The sequence below is a fragment of the Daphnia pulicaria genome, chromosome 1, assembly GCF_021234035.1.
Source record: "Daphnia pulicaria isolate SC F1-1A chromosome 1, SC_F0-13Bv2, whole genome shotgun sequence".
Classification (NCBI taxonomy): Eukaryota; Metazoa; Arthropoda; class Branchiopoda; order Diplostraca; family Daphniidae; genus Daphnia; species Daphnia pulicaria.
Genome location: NC_060913.1, coordinates 16530804 through 16555287, shown reverse-complemented (window position 1 = coordinate 16555287; position 24484 = coordinate 16530804). Strand labels below are relative to the sequence as shown.

At 38.8% G+C, this 24484-nt stretch overlaps 1 protein-coding gene and 2 long non-coding RNA genes across 6 annotated transcripts; 2 read left to right on the top strand and 1 right to left on the bottom strand.

Annotated features, from left to right (window-relative positions):
* The first annotated feature begins 12400 nt into the window (after positions 1-12400).
* Positions 12401-14047, top strand: LOC124321203. Of its 3 annotated transcripts, none has more exons than XR_006914185.1 (6): positions 12401-12785; positions 12849-12972; positions 13149-13303; positions 13372-13574; positions 13639-13808; positions 13880-14047. It is a non-coding gene; the product is annotated as an uncharacterized LOC124321203 (long non-coding RNA). The 3 variants fall into 3 exon arrangements; XR_006914183.1 differs by having other exon boundaries at positions 13877-14047; XR_006914184.1 differs by having other exon boundaries at positions 13146-13303; positions 13877-14047.
* Positions 14048-18368: 4321 nt separating this feature from the next.
* Positions 18369-19507, top strand: LOC124326292. Of its 2 annotated transcripts, none has more exons than XR_006915531.1 (5): positions 18369-18490; positions 18554-18677; positions 18854-19008; positions 19077-19279; positions 19344-19507. It is a non-coding gene; the product is annotated as an uncharacterized LOC124326292 (long non-coding RNA). The 2 variants fall into 2 exon arrangements; XR_006915535.1 differs by having other exon boundaries at positions 18851-19008.
* Positions 19508-19930: 423 nt separating this feature from the next.
* Positions 19931-23844, bottom strand: LOC124344173 (transcription termination factor 2-like). Its single transcript, XM_046797691.1, has 12 exons — positions 23770-23844; positions 23331-23696; positions 22897-23262; positions 22283-22829; positions 22032-22223; positions 21840-21965; positions 21572-21696; positions 21226-21495; positions 20989-21161; positions 20798-20924; positions 20327-20731; positions 19931-20257 (listed from the first exon to the last, which is right to left on the bottom strand). Exons 1-12 carry the CDS (start codon positions 23842-23844, stop codon positions 19931-19933), a joined length of 3099 nt encoding a protein of 1032 aa, XP_046653647.1.
* Between the last annotated feature and the right edge of the window lie 640 nt (positions 23845-24484).

The window sequence follows — 24484 nt, the reverse complement described above, 5'->3', positions numbered from 1 at the left end:
AAACTTCTTGAGCTCTTTCGTCGGATTCAAAAGTGATTCAAAATATGTAACTTAACATTTTGCTAGTAAGGGAACAGTTTTTTTCTTTCTTCTTTCTTTGCATTTTAATGTCATTTTATATTCAACATTGCAAACGCTTTTTAATGTGCGCATTACGCTTATTTGTTTGTCATTAGCTTTTATATCTATAGGTATTACTTCACTCTGGATCGGGAGTACCTATACAAGTCAATCTCAATTTTTTTTAATATAGTCGCAAATTCCTAGACTTAAAAAAACATTTCTTAACGGAAACTTTTAAATGGAAAATTTTTCATTAACATCGAGAGTAGCGGGTTGTATGACAATGGCTTCCAGCATCCTTCAAAAATGAGGACTCAGGAATTTATAGCTATAAATCTACATTAAATCACATAAAAAACTTAAATATATACAATTGGATAATGTCGGTCACATTTTCATTGTGTCAACAGAACAAAGTTGACAGTCGACAACGACAACATTCCATCCGTTGTTGTCCTTTGAATTGACGTCGACATTTTTCTAGATTAGCAATGGGAAAATGTCGATAAAATTTTTTTATCGTAATATCGACACAAGGCAGGCAGTGGAAATAGATTTCATTTTTTGGGAATTTCATCTTTGACTAACGACGACGACTGAATGGTACCCAAACCGACACTGCTCGGCATACCATTGGTTTCATCCCTTAAAACGTAAGAAATTAATCATCAGTGAAAGAAGTCAAATCAAGGAAATGTTAAAAACAGCCCGTTTTACCATATAACATTGATGCAGAAAAGTAATGTAAGGCATTGTTTTACCAACATTGGATTTTTCAATCGCTCCTTGTTAAAAACAAATATTAGTTCAACAAATCAATTGTTCTTATTAGTTACCACACCAGCACTTAGCTCCAGTGAAACAACAAGTCGAACCTTTCAGTGCAGTGTGATTTTTGAAGTTACCTCTGCTCGTGAAAAATCCAACATTTAATATCAAGTACAAAATGAACTTAAACATTGAACATTGAGCGACAGAAAAAACAACCTATGGAAACTGCCTGACACAATGTTAAAGTAATTGCTTGAAATAAGAAGAATTCCAATATCCAACAGTTTACATGAGGATTGGCATCATGGATTACAATTCCACACAGGAAGACAAAATATATCAGTGTTGAAAATCGACAATCGACAATCAGTACTCACAGATTTTCATCTGCAGCCTGCAGTGTGCAATGCATAGCCTAATCCACCAAATTAGGCTCTTTTCCATTGTGACTAGAATTTATTCTTTATGGATGGCTTGACCATACTACTCACATATACTTTGCAATGCAATTATTAGCAAAACAGCCATAATTAGTTATTTGATTTTTTCAGGCTGCCATCAGGCATTAACCGTCATATTGCTGCAAAGTTTCAATCGTTTGATTGATTTTTTATTGTAGTGAGAAGTTGACAAACGAGTCCTTTCACGCAAAATTTTGCTTTTTTTTCTCGATTTGCCTTAACCTTTGTCACCTAGTGGTGTCCCGCTCTTGAGTGGTTGAAACGAAGCAATCATTCAAGGAAATGTTTAAAACAGCCCGTGTGACCGTATCACATTGGTGCAAAAAAGTAATGTAAGGCATTGTTTTACCAAAATTGGATTTTTCAATCGCTCCTTGTTAAAAACAGATATTAGTGCTACAATTGTTCTTATTAGATCAAAATCACCCCACCACTAACCTCCAGTGCAACAACAAGTCGATGCTTTTCAGTGCAGTGTAAGTTTACCTCTACTCGTGAAAAATACAACAATCTAGAACAAGTACAAAATGAACTTAAAAATTGAGCGACAGCAAAAACTACAAATGTGAACTGCCTGGCACAATGTTCACCTAATTGCCTGAAACAAGAAGAATTCCAATATCCAACAGTCTACAAGGGTATTGGCATGGATTAAAACTCCACACATGACGTCTCCCGAATCATTTGTTTCATTCAAGAACGCACTTAGCCTCATATCAGAATGCTTCATTGAAATGCTATCCCATGACGGAAGAGAAGCACTTTCCTATGCCACTCTCCTGGCGCCCACCAAATTCATTTCTACGATTGCAAAGTTTTTCCAAAAACCAGCAATGATATCTTCAGTCTCATTTATAGACCAAATCCAATGTAAATTATTTAATTTCGCTTAACTTGTTTTTCGTATATTTCTGGTAGTGGTATTGGCATTAACTCGCTTACCGTAAGGGTGGACTTTTTCCAGTAAAAAATGTGATCGCCAAAAATTAAATCCCGTAAGCTACTACAAAAATGAATGAAAATTACACCTTTAACTCAAATTTTACGCTTAATCGAAATATCAGGTCAGAATAAGCCTGAAATAAACACACGTATGGGTAATTAATTGTGAACGAATTTTTACTTTTACGCACGCTACTATGCGGCTGAACCACGAAAATTAATGAAAATTACAAATTTAACTCAACTTTTTACGCTGAATTGAAATTTGAAGTCAGAAAAGCCAAATATCAACATATACACTTGTATTCAACTGCGAACGAATTTTTTATTTCCACGCACGCTACTATGCGGCTGAAGCACCAAAATGAATGAAAATTACAACTCCAGGACACATTTTTTCGCTGAATAAAAATGTGAAGTCAGGATAAGCCTTATATGAACACATGCATGTGTATTTAACTGCGGGGAATCGGGCGGGGCGATCATTTACTTATGTTGCGTTAAAAATTACAAGTTGTTCCACATTGTACAACAATACACAAAAGAATTAAGAATAAATGTATTTTGCAAACTTTTTTGTATTTAAACCCTAGATTAAAAAGATTTAATACAAAAATAATTACAAACTAGCTATCACAAGTCAAACTGTAATGAAAAAGTCGACTCTTATAGACTTGTCGATAAGAATTGACTTTCCTCAATAGAAAAAGTGACTGTGCGATTCGTGACTAAGGATCGACGATTAGTCTGCGACCATGTTGCAATTTTAAGACAAAAAATTATTTTACTTTTCATTCCTTAACCAATCGTCTTAACACCATGAAATTTTGATCTAAGATGTGCATTACTAACATCTACGTCTTCTGATTTTTAAAATATTTTATTGCAATTCGAAAAAAATCCATTAAGAAATCAATTTAGTCAACTGACCCGAACGCCAGATCCTCCCCTAAAGATTTGGAAAACATTTTTATTTGAAAAAGTGGCGGTTTTGGGCTTCCATATTATTAGGCAATTATTTCAAACTATAGCTTTAGATTAATTTATCTGACAACATTTGATGGATTAAAAAAAGCACTAATAATAAAATTAAGAAAAAGCGTTGTCACAAGATAAATGTAGTTTTAAAAGACCCAAAAGCCGTAAAGATAGGTATAATTGAAAAACATGATGTGGTAGAAAAATATCAGCTAAAAAATGAAAATTTCAACAAAAAAAGAAACATCATTCTTAAGAAAACCCTTTGTCTGATTGAGTGACCCCTAACTAAGACAAAGATTTGTCTCAAGATGTAGAGGATAGGTTGAATATATCGCATAGCAAAATTTCAGAAATTAGATCGTCGACCACTGCCATTCGTTCAATGTAAAAACTGTCATAAGTTTAAGACAGGGCATACAGATCGATAAATTGGCTTCGTGTAGAGATGGTATTTTGTATGTGCAGCCTATTATCCCCTCATTTAATGTGTATGGCTAGAGGGCTCGTACGTTCGTATGCCGTAGCCAGGTGTTATATCTGTGCCCAGATGTCAGATTCTTAATTCTTTCATTGTGTGTTTGTTCCGTCCGGACGATGCACCTGTTAAGTTCATTCATTCCATCCATGGTTTTCGACACGCACACGTCCACACAAACAGAGAGAGAGAGAACCGACCGACTGACCGACACCGAAGAAGAAATCCCCACCGAAAAAAAGCCAAAAACAAAACAAAATGGAAAACCTAACAACTAAGTCGTCACAAAACGGAAAGCACAAAGAAAACAGCGGCCAAAAACATGCCTAGTCAACGTTCAAGTTTGAAGGTGGACACCGTCAACTTCGTCTCAGCGGCCATCTGCTGCCGTCGACAACGGTCGACAACCAGCAGCAGCAATGCGACTCAATATGTTGTTCCGATCCCTTCAAATATGCACAACCTTTTTTCCCCCTTTTTTTTCCTTGCGGGCCGCCTCCAACTTTGTTATTTTGTTGTTCAACCACGAAATATATAAAAAAAAGACCACCACACACCGCTAAGAGCCCTACAACAGCAAAAAATAGAAACCAAAAAATAACCATTGAAAAGAAAATATTAGGTGGAAGAAACTTGTTCCTTTCAAGTCTTAAAAAGAGTCACGACCACCAGCTGAGCAAAACGGAAGATGTCGAAGAACTTGGAAGTCTTTTTTTTTTTGCTTTGTCTCTGTCACGAGCCGATACCCGGTAATAATTCAATTTGAATACAAAAGAGGCAAAGGAGGAAGATGAGGGAAACGACCCACGACGAAGCCCAAGTCAGCGCTTCTCTTCAAATCGATGCATCTCACCTCAGCCGGAAGGAAGCAGCAGAAAAGCAGCAATGGAATACGTAAAATAAAATGGAAAGGAGGAGGAGGAGGCTGCGCATGCGCAAGCTCCATCCGCAAGTTATCCAATAATACACAATCGGTGGAATTTTCAATATATTCAAACCGCATTTTCTAATCGGCAGATCATTTTCGCTATGTGTAGCTATATGTAATGTATACATAGCGTTCTATGTGAAAGGCATATATACTATATATGACGTCAGGGGTAAGTCTGATATTCAGAATATTCATCGGCCTTTAAATGTTTGAAAACAAAAGAGAGGGCACCAACAGCCAATAGGAGCAGCAGCAGCAGCCTCACTCTTGGCCTCACTATAGCTGCTGCTGGAGAATGAGCTCTATAACGCATTACAGACGACTGCCGGAAGAGTATATGTATACAAGAGCTGACTAGAGTTCGGTGGGTCTTGCATGCAGAATACACATCCAGCCCACTGTGTGCTGCATAAGGATGTTGTCTCAAGAATGGCTTTTTTTTTTTTTTTTTTTTTTTTTTTTCTCAAGAATGGCTTCATCCCATGCGTTTGTCCACTGGTGCGTAGAGCTGAATATTTTTATCGCAGTGACACAAGGATGAAGGAACTGTAATGTGGAGCCATAAGGGCAAGACGGGCGACACAAGAGTTTCAACTTTCGATAAGAATACGACCAAATATTGGAGGGGAAAGAAATAAGAAAATAAAATAAGAATTTTCTGCTGTATATTACTGTAGTTGATAAATTATGAGTGTGACTGTTAGACACTGCCATACAATGTGGAGCGCCGAAGGTGCCGGAGCCATCAATGCGAGTGTATCATAGACGCCGCTTTAATTGTGCTAATTGAGATTTGAGCTTTTAGAAAGCGATACAGAACAAAGAGCGGAAAAGCGTGAGCTGGAAGCGCGTAGATCAGCCAATCAGCCGGGGTTAATTGAATACACTTGCACAACAGCACCTCCGCATGTGTCCGCGATAGTGTCTATCGCTGCATTGCTCCGCTGCTGTACTCTGCGACCATTGGATCCAATCAACGGCGAAATCCAGATGGCAAAATGCTACTACCTCGACTCATTTGCTGATGCTGAAATCAATTTACTGGGATGGGAGGATATCATCTTTCAACGCCTCTCGTTCAGATTATACATAGCAGTAACACTCCTGGGAATAAACTTCCGGGTCATTCGCGCCGAACGAATGACTGGATGGTTTACTCACACGTATTTGAATAGTACAATGTCTTGGCATTAGCATTCATTAATAAGCGCACACTGTACATCGTATTAGGCAACCCACGCGAACATTTCGATGCCGACACGTTTAGACCCTTTAGGCGACAATGTCGAACCACTCGACGCCCAATAGGTTTAAGCCATCAAGCTGTTGCCATCACCTTCGCAGCTGTGTAGAGTTGGTCGGTGGGGGGTTAGACACTCTCATTCACGAAACTCTTCAATGTCAACTTACGCCCATCGTTACCTAGCGTTGCGTTATTGGCCGCTCAGCAACGCGCCCATGGTCCTGCTGCGTCATTCATGTAATAAATTTGGAAACCTGACAGTCGACACGACTTCGCAACCTCTCTTCCGGTTTATCTTCAAACTTTCGTATAGGAGCATTTATAACAAGACGTATATATATCTTCTGTATATTTCCTTGCTATCTTTTTTCTTTTTCCTTTTTTACTTATAGTGACGCGTAGTGTCATATATTTGATGGCTCGGCGTAAATCCCAGCGGGATTTGAAAAACGATGCCTATATGTATTGGACCGGGAAATCGACAATAGTTTTCGGGACCCACCCGCGTTGCGAAACTCTTTTTTTGTTTTCTTTTTGAGGTTTTTTTTCTGCATCCGCGTCCAATTTACCATGTCAACTTTCGGGGTCCGAGATACTTTTTCCTGTGTACTTTCTTTATTATTATGATCCAGACAAATGATGTGGCGTATCCAGCCACCGGATTGAAGCCATTCTTCTTTGGCATCCGAATCAAAGCTATAAAACACAAGTTGACCTAGCTTATATACATTTATACATAAATAAATACACGGCACCGTACATCTATGGGCATTTTGGTATGTAAAAGAAAATCTAAAGTATAACTTGGTATTACTTTGGCACTCAGACGCTTATATTATGGCTATGATCGTCGTCAGTAATATAGAGCGACATTATTTGTCTTTCGTCACCTTCGCCATTACGCAATGCATTTGTAGCCTACTTCCCCTCACAAAGGAAACGGAAATCTATGAGCTTGCATCGAAAGATGATTCACGATGTCTATCGTATTAGATATATAAGGTATACTGTATTTTTTTTTATTATTATTATTATTTGACTTGGCGTTGTTATTATTCTTTTAATGTTGGCGATCGTGTTGTGTCTACAGAGCTTCTCCCGATGATCAGACTGTCCACTTATTGTATCCGTGGGCTCAGTTCGACCTAGCTGGGGGGATAATAATGCCTTTTAAAAAGGTCTAGACTGATTTCCCATTTCTGCATTTCCGTTTCGATGCACAATCGATAGGCATCGCGCATTTCAAGGACGGTAATGATGAAAGACTCTTGATGCCAAGGGAGGATAGTATCAAGTTATATCTTACCACATGCCCGACTGCCGGAGAAGGGAATTACATGGTCCGATCATTTCTTCCGCTGTTCTGTCCCAATGTCTCCATAATAGAGAGAGAGAGAGAGAACTAAAGAGCAGCAGCACCGAGAAACACGGGCAGGAGTTGGAACGAAATCGACCAGCACCCGATGGTTTGTATTGTTATTACATGAAGCACTGAAGCGCGCTAGTATAAACACTGTAGTATATATATATAGGCTATAGCCTAGAAAAGCTATAACTCTTGCCGGTTTCATCCGCAAGCGATGATGATCGATTCGGCAAACCGCCGAACGAGAGGCATCACATATATAGCAGACGAGACGAGAGAGAGTCCTGCGGAGCCCCAACAGCCGGAATAATAAAGATCCTGCCTTTGTTCTTTTTCCTATGAGAATTTGTTTTTTCCCTTTTTCTTTTAGTATTTATAGATCCTGGAACAAAGAGGTTATATATTGAAGAAAAAAAATAGTGAGGAAATATTTAAAAAAAAGCCAAACTTATTTTTTGTTGCTGTTGTGGCCTTTGTAATCCGCTGTGTAGTATTGAACAACCCAAAAGATATTGGCTCTTATATAGACTTTCGTAGTGAATCTTTTTTTTTACGAAGTTTTTGCTCGACAAATTTTCAGGAGCCATCACGTTCGAGACTAACTTTTCGACTGCTATCTCTCTTGAATGTTACAAATCAAATGATGTGCATCCGCCACTAAAGTTTATTTAACCAGCACTTTCCGTACACAGCAGCTAGGGATGGGTGAAATAAGTCCTCGCCTCCTCTATGTGTACACAGCCCCATTCCGCACAGTGTACCCAAAACATAAAAATCAAAAATCCCGTAGACATATCTCAAAAAGAAAAAGAAACTCAACCTAACCTTTTCTTCCTTCCGGGAACCCATAAACGGAAAAGACATTTAAAAAGGAGAGGAAAAGGGGAGAAACAATGTTTTTGTCTATCTGTTCTGTTCCATCTATAAAGACAAAACGTATACGCTACGCCAGCGTCTACAGTAGGCAGCTACAAAATAATAAATCCTCCTCTGAGAGCAGTGCGCGCTAGAGAATTGACCTTTTAGTAGGCAGGTGAATATAAGTCTGATCCCTCCGAGGTCCAGCGCTCTGCGACTAGATTGCAAATATTGTAGTGTGTAGTTTGAATATATATGCACGACGGATCAGCTTTCGTATGCGAGGAGCAATAAAGGAACGACGGTAGAATATATGTGCAGAAGGCCGGGATACGATTGGGAGGGAAAAATGAACCTATGTGAAACAAAAAACAAAAAAAGAAGATTTTTTTTTTCTGAGAACTTCAAAAGAAAAAAGCGGATGTACAGGTAAAACTCAAAGCGGATGGGTGCGGTGTCTGAGAAGGGCCGAGTCCAGCAGCAGGTGGTGGCGGTCGGTAAACCGTGCACACACAGTGACGCTTTCTTTGTACGTAGTAAATTTTCCCTCATTCTTGACCGTGTGTGTGTGTGCGCTCCGCAATATCTGCTGTCAAAAACATCTGGCGGATGCTGAGCGGGCGACAAAAGACTATCAGCGCGTTTATACGAGATCAAAAGCTTCCATCTGCTCTTTTCTTTTCTTTTTTCTTTTCTTTTTTTCTCGTTTGCCTTTGATCCTATACATTACGGGACTATGAGCCGAAAAGGGAGGGGGGGAAAAATGAAGCGCCCAACAGTCCCCGGCCACAGATGAGAGAGGAGGTTGCAGCATCAGGGCACGGAAGAAAAGGAGAAGTAAAAGAGAAAAAAGATGAGGAGAAAAGGAGAAAAAGGGAATATAAAAGAGGATGATGAGAGTATATATATGAAAAGGAGAGAGAGAGGGAGAGATAAAATAATGTATGGATAAAATGCAGGAAAATAAATGAGAAGGCGGAGAGGAGAACCGCGAGAGCTGTTTCGCTGGATTACACACAGCAGCAGCGGCAGCAGCAGCAGCGCCCGGCTCCCTGGCCCGTTACTGTCATATAAGGGATGCGATCATGCATCTCTCATCCAAGCATCCCAACTTCCGGGAACGACTAGATGAGTTCATTTGTTGCAATATCCTTTCGAGTTCCGCTCGACGAGACAAACTCAGGAGCAGAGACGGACGGAAAGGGCCTACTATTATAAGATACCACCACCAGCGACTGGTGGGTTTCTCCTACACTTTTGACTCGTTTGCACCCGCTCGTGTGTGCACAAGGATGAGCAACACAGCATAGACGAGCGAGAGAGAGAGACCTGCATCATTATGTGATGGCGAATTATAAGATCGTCTCTAATCATGCCCGTGGATGTCTTGCCGTTTCACCTTCGCATATTCGACGATTAATTCATTATTTGCGCCTTGACGCTTGACGCCTTGACGCTTGATTCACAATCATCCAAGTATCACGGCTTGATTGGACGTGACGGTTCACATTATATGCGCCTGCAGGCTGGCGCTGCTGCTGTCAAACTGCAATCAAGCTGGGGGGGGGGGGGGGAGAGATGATTTCGGGAACGAGACTATTTTTGAGAAAGACACGTACACGCCATTGTTTTTGGAGAAGCCAATGATAAATGTTTGCCGGTGGAATCGAGCTTCCTTCTAAGCCAGTTCCATCAGTCACATCTCAAATGTTAAATGTTTGCCTATTATATGGCTGCTGGTGCTGCTGTTCTGGCCTTCGCTGGAGACTGGACGGTTGGAATATAGCCTAGCTCACAAATAGGAGCCCAATGTTCCTTGAGCGAATAGGAGCTTCCGCTGGTGGGATCGAAGGTCATATAATCACGGTGTCATTACTTCCATATGACTGACATCAAAACCCGTTGTAGCCCACCAAACTTCCCCCCGTCCCCCGTTTAACCGGACCAGACCCGTTGTAGGACCTTATATTGCCGTACAGTAGCAGTCTAATGCTGCGTTCTAGCGCTCAGACTCTTTTGGTCCTCCATGTATATTATATATATATATAATAATATTATTATATATATATAATAATATATATATATAATATCCGTTGCAGCCGGGAGCGCGGAAGAAGAGAGGGGGGTGTCTTGTGACTGCTGCGGCCTCATATATTCGCTCGAACGTTATATTGCTGGTCAAGCGGTCTGACGGAAACGACATGGCCAAGACATGATTCGTTTCTCTATAAATATAGGTCTGTCTACAAACCCGCTAGGATTCACTAGACTTCTATTGTAATATTAGAAAAAGTTATCCGAAAGAGCCAGTTTTGATGGCAATAAAATAAATTCCTTCCACGCCATTTCTGTACAAGTGAAAATTGTATTGACAAAGCCAAAGAAATTGCTGAAACCTTTTTCCCCAACTCTGATGTAAGAAGGCGGTTCCCAGTAACAAAGCCAATGATTTTTCATCAAATCCCCCCGTTGTGTGTTATCATGGTGTTATCTTTACTGAGTTAGACGGTAGAAAACCAAATTTTTTTTTTAACAGAAAACTTTACAATTGCTACTTGGCTGAAAGCGCCAAAGGTGTAGTACTACTTCGTAGTAGTTTTGTTTCCGGGGCAGGATTGATCCGCTACCTAGCGGAAACCCTAGCAACCAGTTATGTCGATCCCGAACTTCCTGCTCATCGGAAATAGACGAACGGGATCGGTAGGACATCTACGGAACGCGCAACGAAGCTTGTACTCGATACTGAATAGTGTTATTATTTCTTTAAACAGTTTGAAGACATTTTATCACCGAGGATTTACTACGAGGATCAATTCAAATTGAATTTCGAACTGTTTTATTCAACGTTAAGACGACTAAAACGTTATTGAATTATCTTTGGCATATTCAACTGAACTTGGTATGATAAAAGTTCTACTTTGGAGAATTTTTACCTTAAAAAAAGTGAAATATATGTAAAACTAACGACCAACCTGTCGTGTAACCTGTCGTCGGAAACTAGTAGCTGCGAAGTGAATCCAAATCTGACAAATAGAGAGCAGCTCTGTTGACGAGATGGTCATTGTCTCGTTGCTTTAAAGGAGGTACGGAAAAATGCTTCGCTCCTTGATTGAGATTGCAAGTTTTTACTGAATAAGGCTTATGGTCTAGTTATCGTAAAATAGTTGATCAAAATTTTCTTTTTAAACACCAAGAATATATCTGACATTAAAGATTTTTCTTTGTCCTCTAGCCATAGATTATTTGGGTTTGATCTTAATTCAATTCGCCGAATTAATTACATTTTATAATCATATCAGATAATCCAGATTCAATAGCAATGTCAAAACGATCGACGATCACTTAGTATCATGTAACGGGTGGGTGAGTCGGATAAGGCGTGGTTCAGTGTTGAAGATTGGATTGGAACCATAAGGCCCGAGTTCGATTCCCCTGGTGGACTGGGCACTGCAGTTCACACACCCGGATAGAGAGACAAAGCACACCATAATGACGGAGTCAAGGATCTAGGTCAAGTCTTAATATTACACATATGGCACATACGCGAAAGTCAAATAAAATACAGCGTACATCGTATATTTGTGTAATTTGATTCGATCATTATTCGAAGCTGGTGGCCTAGTTGATGGGATTTCAGAGTTATGAGTGTGAGTTGATTGATACGCGTCAATTTCTCTCGCTGATTATTGAAAGTTTGCATGGTTCGTCCATAAACATTGGAAGCGGAAAGCTGCACTTTACCTTTAAACCAGCGATTGGAAAAGATGCACGTAAGTAATGACTCAGTGTATTGTGGATGATGAGAATATGCCATATCAAATATGACATACCGTGCCGATGTCAATTATCGTGTGAGATAGCGATGGCGTTGAAAATCATTTCCCTTTTTAAAATTTGGACTGGTTTTCAGGCGGGCCAAGAGAAGATGATTAAAAATTCAACAATCATTGATTAGATGCATTTTTTTCTAGGGTAATAGAATGTATATATTTATTTGTTGCGAGCCCGAAGGGCAAATGCCTCACCATCTATTTCAATTTTTTTTTTCTAATTCTAAAACAATGAACATTCCTTATGAACGTTCCTCCAAATTTTTTCTGTGATAATTTCACTTTAATCTTAACATTAAATCATGGTAAAATCTATTTTGGTAATTGGTAAAATAACAAGCTATAGGAATAGGATGCAGTCGGTCCTAAACTAGCGTCACCTGGTATCCAGTATAGCACCATTTGACACTAGAGCGCCGTGGACTCCACAGCCAATTGATTTTACCAATTTTCGCTGCACTTTTCACTAGATTTTTATCGACGATCGGCCTAAATCATTCTTGCAAATGCAAATCTTGCTGTTTTCAGTATTTTTATAAAAAGAAACATTAATTAACCATATTGAATCTTCTTTATTCTTAACAGATGATATGACTAGTGTTTAAAAGAGGATATGAGTTGTTCTTTTCTAGACAGCTGTGTTTTGGTTTCCTAGTAATTGCTCAGCTTCTCACTTTCTAGCTTACATAGCAGTCAGAAGCCCAGCAGTCTAAATAATATGTGCCAGTGTCCAGAGGATAGAGTAGTAGGAGGGGCACGGACTGCTAATGAAAGTCTAGCTCACAGAGAAACCTGGTAGACATCAATGTGTCTACTGTTGAGGGGCCTTCCACCTTGGTTCAAGTCATTGTGGAAACCACAAATGTAAGTTACCCCAATACCAGTGTGTTTTGCATGGTTTTGACATGTTACGTCTTTGTTTTGCAGTTCCTTGGAGGATTTACACCCATCAAGATCTAAGTCTGGCTCCAGGTGTGGGGACAAATTTGATTGAAGCCCATTGACAGATGCTAACAATATCAGTACCAGTTAAAGCCAACACTCGGAACAGGTAACTAAGTTTTATACAATACTAACTTTACACCTCTATTCATGGTTATGCTACAAGTGTAGAAAACCACATTTGATATATTTCTGTATTTATACTATTATCTAAGCCTTTGTTCTTTGGATTAGGTAAAAATTGCGTCATTTGATTCTAAACATGTTTTGTTGTTGCCCTAGAAGCAGTGACAATAAAAGCGCTCAACCGACTGCGAGCACCCTGCCAGAGATATCTAGTTCAAGTAATAACACAACAGAAAGCCAGCAACAGAGATAAAATGGTCCAATCCAATTTGGCAAGCTAATTTTTCTAAAGCCCAGAAATTTATTTTTGCAAGGTAGTTATTTTGACCAACTTTTATAAAAGTATTGTGGCCTTTAATATATAACATGTTTAACATTTCAGGTTAACTTTTTGGCTTGCTGTCAAGTTGTAGTAAATCTCCAAGATATTGATTGATGCCTTCCCCAGATCCAATACTTTGCTGCTATCTATTTTTCAGACAACACGAGAAAGCTGCCACTGCTCCTGCCAACGACGCCAGCAATTCATCCATCAAAAAGGAATCAACAAACTCGGAGAGTGATGACGTTGCAAGACCAGGAGCTGTAAGTTTATCCAACACTTATTTGTTATTAGAAACTTGATTTTAATTAAGGTGGTGTGTTGTAGACCAAGGAGTCGAGCTGGCAGCTGAGGTAGCCACGGAGAAAAAGACATGTCGAAGGGGTGAAGGTGTTGATTCATCTTCCTCGTCGATCTACTGCCATGTTCACCGTAATCCGATTACCTCGAAAGATAATCCTCCGCCAGGATTTTGCCAGTGGCTTCACACGTTCCAGGTATTTTTTATCATTCTCTCAACCACGTTAACTATTCATTGCTAAGAAACCATTCGTTATCTTTGCAGTAGTGGTCGAACGCTGAGCGTTTATGTGCTGCCATTGACCAACTGATAGAGCTGTGTGAACCCACTCAAGTCCGTCACATGATGGCTGTTAGCAAGGATGTTAGTGAACCACAGTTCCAACGCGATTTCATATCGCTGCTGCCCAAAGAACTGGCTCTGCATTTTCTCAGATTCCTGACGCCTCGCTACTTGACTCGCGCCGCACAAACGTGCCGTTGTTGGTAGGCCAGTCTTGGCCGAAGATAATCTGTTATGGCGAGAAAAATGTCGTGAAGCGGGTATCGATGACGTTCGTGATACTCTAAATAAGCGACGTCTTCGCAAATCTTCCCACTACTCATCTCCGGATCTAGCCAAAACAATGCACCAATCGGAAGGTGATAAGATCAATCTATCTTGGTCGTTAACGTTCATTGGATGCAAGATAATAATGATTCCTTGCATTTTCAGGCAACTTAATATTGAGTTGAATTGGCGAGTAAGGCCGATCCTATAGCCAAGGGGGTTGAAAGGTCATGACGATCACGTCCTCACCTGCTTACAGTTTTGCGGAAACCGCGTCGTTTCGGGATCGGATGACAACACGCTCAGTCAAAGTCTGGTCGGCTACTACGGGAAAGGTAATTTGATGGACTTTCTGCGTATAGACAGATCAAAGACTCTTTCACACGAAATTTCGTAGGAAAAGACAAAAATTTCATTTTCGTTTTCATTCAATAGTGCATGAGGACCCTGCAGGGACATATGGGAGGCGTTTGGTCCTCTCAAATGCAGGGGAATATAATAGTCAGCGGGAGTACAGACAGAACCTTAAAAGTCTGGAACGACGAGTCTGGACAGTTTCTGCATACATTATACGGCCACACCTCCACTGTCCGTTGCATGCATTTACACGGAAATAAGTCAGTCTTTTTCTCGGATATTTATAGTAAGGACTCTTATTAATTCAACTGTATTTCTTAATCTCAAATTTACGTAGGGTGGTGAGCGGATCACGGGATGTCGCTATGACGTTGAAAGTGATAATATCTCTACTCTTCTTGATTAAGTGGCGCCGAATAATTTTCTTAAACCATCATACCCATAGGTCCCTTCAGAAGTAGAAAAATTATAATGTTAAAGAATTGATTTCCTATTGCGTAGTACATGTACTGTATGCAAATAATAAAGCGAAGCTTACATCACTATAAACAAATCAAGCAAACGCAAAATATTTTCGATAAAATTATACCGTTCCATTGATTGCTCCGAAATAATTAAGTCCGAAATAGAATAGAAGATAGATGATGATAGATGCTTATCAATTTGAACCAAAATTGCCTGAAAATTGCGCGGTGTTTCCCCCCTTCTGGTGAACAATTTTGTATTTCAATATCCTTTCGAATTTCGATCTTGTTGAAAAATATTTTTAGGAATCAAAAAGAGAATGCCCAAAGTCAAACTGAGTGACAGCAACATTATATCTTTCCGAAGGAGTTGGTTATTAATTCCTTTCCATTAACTTGCATTTTGGGTGTCCGTATACTCCGTAAGAAGTTTAGCTATCATTTAATTTTTAAAATTCGTTACACAACGTGTGTAATCGCTTTACAACATATCTCTTTATATGACAATTGATTCTGAACTGGTAATCAGCTCAAAAATTAGTCTGCTGAACTAAGCAATAAATGGCGATCCTTTTATTAAACCGAAACGACAGGTGGTCAAATCAGCGGGAATAAAAGGGCTAACAGTACTGTTACTTTATAGCCCGTATCTATAACGAAGTGAAACGGATCGCTAATATGCTGAATTGCTGATATAAGAACACGTAATCACGTTCTAGCCTATACCACATTTTCAGATTCAACAAAAAATAAGCAAAAAAAAACATTTTTCAATCTCCTCTCTTCTGGCTCCATTGTTTTTTCAAAAATATCCAGGATTTACAACAACAACAAAAAAAATGAAAGAAACGACGCTCTATTATTCTTATGAATAAAAAATTAAACCGTCGAGATGTGCTGTGTTTACTATTATTTTTTCTCTCGTCTCTTCTGCATGGCTAACAAAACAATAAAAATAATCATCAATTACGCTCGTACAGGTTTGTGTGTGTGCATGCGAATGGATTGTGTGCGTATATTGTGCCCTTGTTAATTTGTTTATTATTATTTCGTCTGTGGTCTCCCGATTGGAAAATGTTTCACTGTCGAATGACTCACGTCCCGTCTGTGTGTGTGTCTACTTTTTCTTTGTTTGATTTCGTTACGTGTCACATGAAAAGGTACGACTGGAGCAGTAATTTCAAAAAATAAAAAAAGAATAAGGTAAAATAAGGTATTTCCTTCAAAAGCAACTCAGAACTTTGAAACCTCAGAACGAACCAGTCGCAACGCCATACCTGGACCTTTCAACATATTGGTAAAATACTGCTGGGATGAGAAAGGGATTTTGTATAATTTTTTTATTTCACTAAGTGACAGCCATTAACCATTTATTGATTGATATACCTATTAGTTTTTTTTTCATACGGTAATAGAAATTAGTGCTCCAATTGGGGAGGCGAGCTTGAAAAAGAAAAGAAAAAATATTCATCAAATGAAGGAGAGGAAGTCTTAAAATGGTTTAAAAAAATCTCGGTAACCTCAGAGTCAGATACGGTCAGATAATTTACGAGTTGCTCGTATTACTTGTATTTTTTTCTAAGAAACGTGTTTTGAAGTTAAAAAATGTCTAGCTCGTCTCCATCCAGGCCGGCAGCTCAAAAGAATTAAAATATTGTTCTTACATGTGTGTTTCTCTCAGCGCGCTATATTTGATTCGTTACATTTTCAAAATCTACACACAAGCCGAGAAGGAGGATATATTTTTGTGTTGTAATAACAGCGTCTATAGTAATATTTTGTTCATCACGTAAACAAAAGAAATGGCCCAGCTGGTGGGCTGAAATAAAACAGAGCACAAATGAATAACAATTAAATCATGTATTTAAAGCCGTGGGAGAATAAAAAACAAAAACGAAATATTTCGGGTTTTTTATTATTATTTCCAGATCGAAAAAACCGTGTGAACTCAGGGGTCTAGTGAAACCCCAAAAAGTAAAAGGGGATCGATTATGATAATTGAGCCGCGCGAACAAGTTGGAACTTTTTTCTCCGGCTGTGCTGTGCTGTGGAAAGGGATAAACAAACATTTGAACGGAGATAACGGGGCGTATTGAAAGTTGAAACGACAGATTTATTGCAATGATTTTCTTTGTGCTGGGGAGAATCTAGTCTCTCGTCACTCAAAATGTTGACAATGAATAGAAAAACTGAAAGAAGTGTCTCTAACTATTTTTTAACTTAAATGTCGTCACATTTTCTGTCAAAAGGGATTAGATGACACGGGTTTGGGGAAAACTCTGAGTTCTCGCCCATATCATTAAAAACATTTTTATTTTATTTTGATTGCACTTTTTCGACTCGGTAAGTCGTAACGCAATAATAATTTTGAATTTTCGCGGTCGCGCCCATTGCGCCGTGGATCGGAGTCTACGGGACTATCGTATCGGCCTCCCTCTCCCCCCCCCCCCACCAAAAAAAAACCCCATTACCATTAATTTCTGAAATTGAGCTAATTTATATTTAATTATTATGCTAGTTACTGAAACTGAGCCAACTAATATCCATTTTCTTTGCTTTAATCACTAATCAGTAGAAAGCTAGTCATGCTTTACATTTTTTGGGAAAGTTCCTTAATGTGCTTTAATGGAAAGTAAAACAATGAACATAGTTCCTCCAAATTTTTCTGTGATAATTTCACTTTAATCTTAACATTAAATCATGGTAAAATCTATTTTGGTAATTGGTAAAATAACAAGCTATAGGAATAGGATGCAGTCGGTCCTAAACTAGCGTCACCTGGTATCCAGTGTGTAATAGCACCATTTGACACTAGAGCGCCGTGGACTCCACAGCCAATTGATTTTACCAATTTTCGCTGCACTTTTCACTAGATTTTTATCGACGATCGGCCTAAATCATTCTTGCAAATGCAAATCTTGCTATTTTCAGTATTTTTATAAAAAGAAACATTAATTAACCATATTGAATCTTCTTTATTCTTAACAGATGATATGACTAGTGTTTAAAAGAGGATATGAGTTGTTTTTTTTGTTTTTTTTTTAAATGTTTGATGGGGCTCCGAGGAGGACATCTGGTGGCCAGATTTGTCTTCGGATGCTGGGCACAGGGTAGCCCTTTAGCCCCCACCTTCTTCTCGGTTCTTTTTTCTTTGTCTTGTGGTTTTTTGGCAAGTCGTCAGGAAGAGACGCCATTAGTTCGCTTGCTTTGCTGGATTTTCTTAATTTTTGTGTGCTTTCTGCGTTGGCGGGTGTGATATGAGTTGTTCTTTTCTAGACAGCTGTGTTTTGGTTTCCTAGTAATTGCTCAGCTTCTCACTTTCTAGCTTACATAGCAGTCAGAAGCCCAGCAGTCTAAATAATATGTGCCAGTGTCCAGAGGATAGAGTAGTAGAAGGGGCACGGACTGCTGAGGAAAGTCTAGCTCACAGAGAAACCTGGTAGACATCAATGTGTCTACTGATGAGGGGCCTTCCACCTTGGTTCAAGTCATCGTGGAAACCACAAATGTAAGTTACCCCAATACCAGTGTGTTTTGCATGGTTTTGACATGTTACGTCTTTGTTTTGCAGTTCCTTGGAGGATTTACACCCATCGAGATCTAAGTCTGGCTCCAGGTGTGGGGACAAATTTGATTGAAGCCCATTGACAGATGCTAACAATATCAGTACCAGTTAAAGCCAACACTCGGAACAGGTAACTAAGTTTCATACAATACTAACTTTACACCTCTATTCATGGTTATGCTACAAGTGTAGAAAACCACATTTGATATATTTCTGTATTTATACTATTATCTAAGCCTTTGTTCTTTGGATTAGGTAAAAATTGCGTCATTTGATTCTAAACATGTTTTGTTGTTGCCCTAGAAGCAGTGACAATAAAAGCGCTCAACCGACTGCGAGCACCCTGCCAGAGATATCTAGTTCAAGTAATAACACAACAGAAAGCCAGCAACAGAGATAAAATGGTCCAATCCAATTTGGCAAGCTAATTTTTCTAAAGCCCAGAAATTTATTTTTGCAAGGTAGTTATTTTGACCAACTTTTATAAAAGTATTGTGGCCTTTAATATATAACGTGTTTAACATTTCAGGTTAACTTTTTGGCTTGCTGTCAAGTTGTAGTAAATCTCCAAGATATTGATTGATGCCTTCCCCAGATCCAATACTTTGCTGCTATCTATTTTTCAGACAACACGAGAAAGCTGCCACTGCTCCTGCCAACGACGCCAGCAATTCATCCATCAAAAAGGAATCAACAAACTCGGAGAGTGATGACGTTGCAAGACCAGGAGCTGTAAGTTTATCCAACACTTATTTGTTATTAGAAACTTGATTTTAATTAAGGTGGTGTGTTGTAGACCAAGGAGTCGAGCTGGCAGCTGAGGTAGCCACGGAGAAAAAGACATGTCGAAGGGGTGAAGGTGTTGATTCATCTTCCTCGTCGATCTACTGCCATGTTCACCGTAATCCGATTACCTCGAAAGATAATCCTCCGCCAGGATTTTGCCAGTGGCTTCACACGTTCCAGGTATTTTTTATCATTCTCTCAACCACGTTAACTATTCATTGCTAAGAAACCATTCGTTATCGTTGCACTGAAACTTAGGGGGAGTGGGCAAGGTTGCATGAATATGATGAATAGATGGATTAGAAAGGACAATTATAGACGCGCATACGATTCTTTATTATCTTTAAGATGCATGCAACCGTCAATTCGGAATTTTTTTAGGTTATTTACTGAAATATTAGAAAATGAGCTTTCTGCTTTGGAATATACTTAACCGGAGGATAATGTTCATGACGAAATTTTTTACAAATATTAGCGACCGCTCAGTCTTAGTTAACCAAAAATATAAACAGAAGGGGAAAAATTTTTACGCTTTAAAACGGATGTAAGATAACGACACAAATTTCTTTAGAAGTTATTTTTGTTAGGCATAACATTTTAGGATTGGGAAGACTCGATGTTGAAAATGTCTTTCAGTTCCGACAAATTCAATTCCTTGTCAACATCCAAAACTGAAATGCCAGAAGACAGGAGACTACTAGCTGTGCTCAACTTGCTCTTCTGCATAGAGAATATTTTTTCTTCTATGGTTTCCTTAGCAATAAAACGATGAACGTGAACATTCTTTTTTTGGGCGACACGGTAGACACGGTCGCATGCCTGTGCTTCCAAATGTGGATTCCAATGCAGATCCGTTAGGAAGACGTGATTCCCACCGATTAAGTTTAGACCCTCTCCACCAGCACACAGTGAAAGCAGCAAAACCTTAAATTGGTATTGTTTCAAAGGATATTAGCTTGAACATGACTAAAAATGAATTAAAAAGAATATTACCGGTGGTCCAGATAAATCTTCGTTGTACTCTTTGATGATTACGGACCTTTCCCTGTCCTTCACTTGACCAGTAATCGACCGACTCCGGATTTTTAACACATGCAGGTGACCCGCAATTATTTCTAACATGGTAACCCACTGAGAAATAACTAGCGATTTTTCCTGCTTGCGAACAACTTCTTGGACTTTTTCAAGGATGAGTTTCATTTTGCTGCTCATGGTCAGCCGATCAAATATGGGATTAGACGGGGTAAAAGGGAAGTCCAGGCTATCTTTACCCCCAACTGAGTCATCATCTAGCATTGTTGAAATTAAGGCAGGGTGGGAACAGGCTTGCCTTAGACGCAAGAGCAGGATTAAGATCACATGCTTGGTAATTTTTTTTTCACGGAATTCTGTAATATTCTAGGTAAAAACAGTTTTTTCAGTTTGATGATTAATATGGTAACAAAATATGTCAAAATTTCTCACCTTTCGTCCCTCTTTGGTTTCTTGGAAGTAGATGTACTGTTCAAGTTGCCTACGGGAATAGGAAAAAAGGTTCTGGTACAGATCGCTTTCTTCTGATGATAGATGAACCAAATGTGTGTGGACCTCTCTAAAGAAAAACCATATAAGAAATAAGGCACCTCAAAAAATATAGGAAACCACTCAATTCATACCGAGATGGCAAGATGACGATTGGTGTCTCGGTACCAGCAACCTTTTGGTATTTAGTGCGACGCAGTAGGAACGTTTTGACGAGGAGCAACAAATTTTCACGACATTCCTGACTGTTTTTCTCGTTCTTGCCCTTAATAGTTGAAGGAGTCGAATCGATCCATATTTTCCAGATCTGAAAAATAAAAAAAAATGTCAGTTTAAAGTACGCAAAAGAGATCACTAAAAATAAGGCTTACTTCCAACTGATCAAAAGGCGAGACACGAAGAAATTTAAATAGGGAAAATAGATCCATTTCAGTATTTTGAATCGGTGTTCCGCTGAGAACCCATCGGCAGGAAGCCTCCAGCTTGAAAACAGCTTCCGCTGTTTCAGTTTTATGGTTTCGAATCTTGTGCCCTTCGTCTAGAACGATCCGAGCAAATTTTAATTTCAAAAAAACTGAAGAATCAGTAACAGCATTATCGCGTTCAGCCTTAGCGTCCAAAAATATTTCCCAAAGAAGGATCTGTATCAGCAAGAATAAAAAGACAAAATTTAGAAAAATCATATTTTTACATAGTTAAACTTCCATGATTTCTTACCTTGTACGAGGTTATCACAATGTCAAATTTCTTTAGCTCAGACACATTCACTTCTTTTCGATTCGTGCCGCGAATAACCAACACACGTAAGAACGAGAACCTCTCTACTTCGGTTTTCCATTGATCTAAAATTAAAAAAAAAAAAAAAAACAAATATTCCACGTCATCAATGAAATGTTATGACACGCAAAACTTGAGATGGCAAATTTTTAGAATTCATGCTAAACCCTGACAAAAAAAAATCGTGTAGCGGATGATTTTCGCTTACCTACGACAACTTTAGGACAGACAACCAAAGTTACACCAGAAAACTGATTCAACTCTTTTTGACGTACGATCAAGGCTATCATGGAAAGCGTTTTTCCCAAACCCATATCATCTGCAAGTATTCCACCTAATAGAAAATGTGAAAAACGTTGAAGTTAAAAAATAATTAAAAAAATAAATGGAAACGATTTACCAGCAACGTGAGCGCTTGATTCCCGCCACAACATCCATTTAAGCGCACGCTCCTGATGCGATAGGAGATTCACAGTAAGGCTTGATGGTGAGACCTCCGAATCAGTTTCTTTAGGGCGACTTTTTAGTTCACTATGGAGGTTGCTTAGGGCAGTAGATATTGCTGAATTGTTTACAACAGCATTTCCAATATCTATTTCAATATAAAAGAGTCAATTTCTTTACTGAAATGGATATAAAGAAGCGACTTACCCGACTTCCTTGGCTTGGTATGATCCGCTCTAACAACATTCAAGAATTCGGCCGTTGATTCCTCGAATTTAGGAGCTACAGAGAGAAAATGTTCTCCTTTACAATGAACTAATAGGCGATTGCTGGTCGCTGTTTCGAATCCTAGAAGATTCCGGTTTACTTCCGGTCCGACCTTGGAATTCTCTTCACGTTTTACCACTTCCTTAAGGTGTTTAATTTCTTCCAACATTTCATCGATTCTTTTAATCGAGAAACTTCCTTTATTATTGTTAAAGAATTTCACTTTAAGGTCGATTTTCTCCCGTAATGCTTTCAGCTCTTCGTCCTGGGCTAGGAGTGCAGGTGAATGTCTTGATGACCTCTCAGCAATCAAGTTGGAAGGATCTTGAAGTACATCGTCATAATACTCAGAAAGACTGTTAGGAAGGTTGTTGTCTGCTAGAAATTGAAACAGGTGATCCTCAGAAAGATCTAGGGTTGTTATTTCACAAGCCTCTTCAAGCATTTCTGCTTTTGGAAACCTTCCATCAAGTGTCTGCAAACTTTCCTAGAGTTAGAAAAAAAAGATAGGATGATAGAAGCTCACAATAATATTCATTTATTATCAAAATTACATGAATAACAGTTATTTGATTCTTCGCTAAATCATTCTCTGAATCATGTCTTTCAGAAGTGCTTGCAGGTTCATTCATATTTAGACGTGAATAAGGGGTTGAACGTCCTGAATAAGCCAGGGGCTCACTGGGAGAATTTGCTGCTGCAGGAGTTGGTTCAGATGAATGTTCACATGAGCTATCAGCAATCAAGTTGGAAGGATCTTGAAGTACATCGTCATAATACTCAGAAAGACTGTTAGGAAGGTTGTTATCTGATAGAAATTGGACCAGGTGATCCTCAGATATATCTAGGGTTGTTATTTCACAAGCCTCTTCAAGCATTTCTGCTTTTGGAAACCTTCCATCAAGTGTCTGCAAACTTTCCTAGAGTTAGAAAAAAAAAGATAGGATGATAGAAGCTCACAATAATATTCATTTATTATCAAAATTACATGAATAACAGTTATTTGATTCTTCGCTAAATCATTCTCTGAATCATGTCTTTCAGAAGTGCTTGCAGGTTCATTCATATTTAGACGTGAATAAGGGGTTGAACGTCCTGAATAAGCCAGGGGCTCACTAGGAGAATTTGCTGCTGCAGGAGTTGGTTCAGATGAATGTTCACATGAGCTATCAGCAATCAAGTTGGAAGGATCTTGAAGTACATCATCATCATAATACTCAGAAAGACTGTTAGGAAGGTTGTTATCTGATAGAAATTGGACCAGGTGATCCTCAGATATATCTAGGGTTGTTAATTCAAAAGCCTCTTCGAGCAATTCTGTTTTTGGAAACCTTCCATCAAGCGTCTGACTTTCCTAATAGAGTTATAAAAAAATTATAGGGTATTAAAAGCTTGCAATAACATTCACTTGATGTCATCAAACTTACATGAATAACGATTATGTGATTTTTTGCTGAAACATTCTCTGAATCAGGCCTTTCAGTTCTTGAAGGTTCATTCATGTTTAGACCTGAAGGGGTTGAACGTCCTGTATACTACTGGAACTACTGGCTCACTGAGAGTTTGCTGCTGCAGGAGTTTGTATCACTACCAATTTAGATTCTGTGATTTAAAATAAATTTTAGAAATATGAAAATTAATTCATATGTTATTGATTCCTAACATTCACAACCTTTAACTAGGTTACTATCAAACAAAAACTGGTAGAATTCATCAAAGTTTCAGACTCTAGGTCTGCATCACAATCATATTTACCAAGTATTAAAGAAATTAAGGCATTACTAACTAATAGCAATATTATCTTTTTAAATAGAATACTATCCTAATCGGCTAATCACGTACCTGTAAAGCTATGTTCACTGTCGACAAAAGTACATTTCATTCCCTATTGTCTTTTAGGGTATCCACATTTCTCATACACTTCTCGAAGTTTAAATGTAATAAACTTTTTCCAGTTAATTTTCTTTTAGTAATCTTACAACATTTATAATAAAGATTCAATGACTATGTTAAACTGATCGACGAGTTCAAGAACGTCTGCTAGCGAAGATCCCTCGGGCCTTTTCCATCGTGGTTGATAACTAAATCTTTCGGCATGGCCCACTGTCCCACTCCCTGATTAAAAAACCTTATAGTATGTAC

Coding starts and splice junctions, on each gene's coding strand:
- LOC124344173 (XM_046797691.1), bottom strand. CDS start 23,844: ATGAATGAACCTTCAAGAACTGAAAGGCCTGATTCAGAGAATGTTTCA. Junction 21,966..22,031: donor ATCAAGCGCTCACGTTGCTG/GTAAATCGTTTC, acceptor ATTTTCTATTAG/GTGGAATACTTGCAGATGAT. Junction 21,697..21,839: donor CTGTCCTAAAGTTGTCGTAG/GTAAGCGAAAAT, acceptor TTTTAATTTTAG/ATCAATGGAAAACCGAAGTA.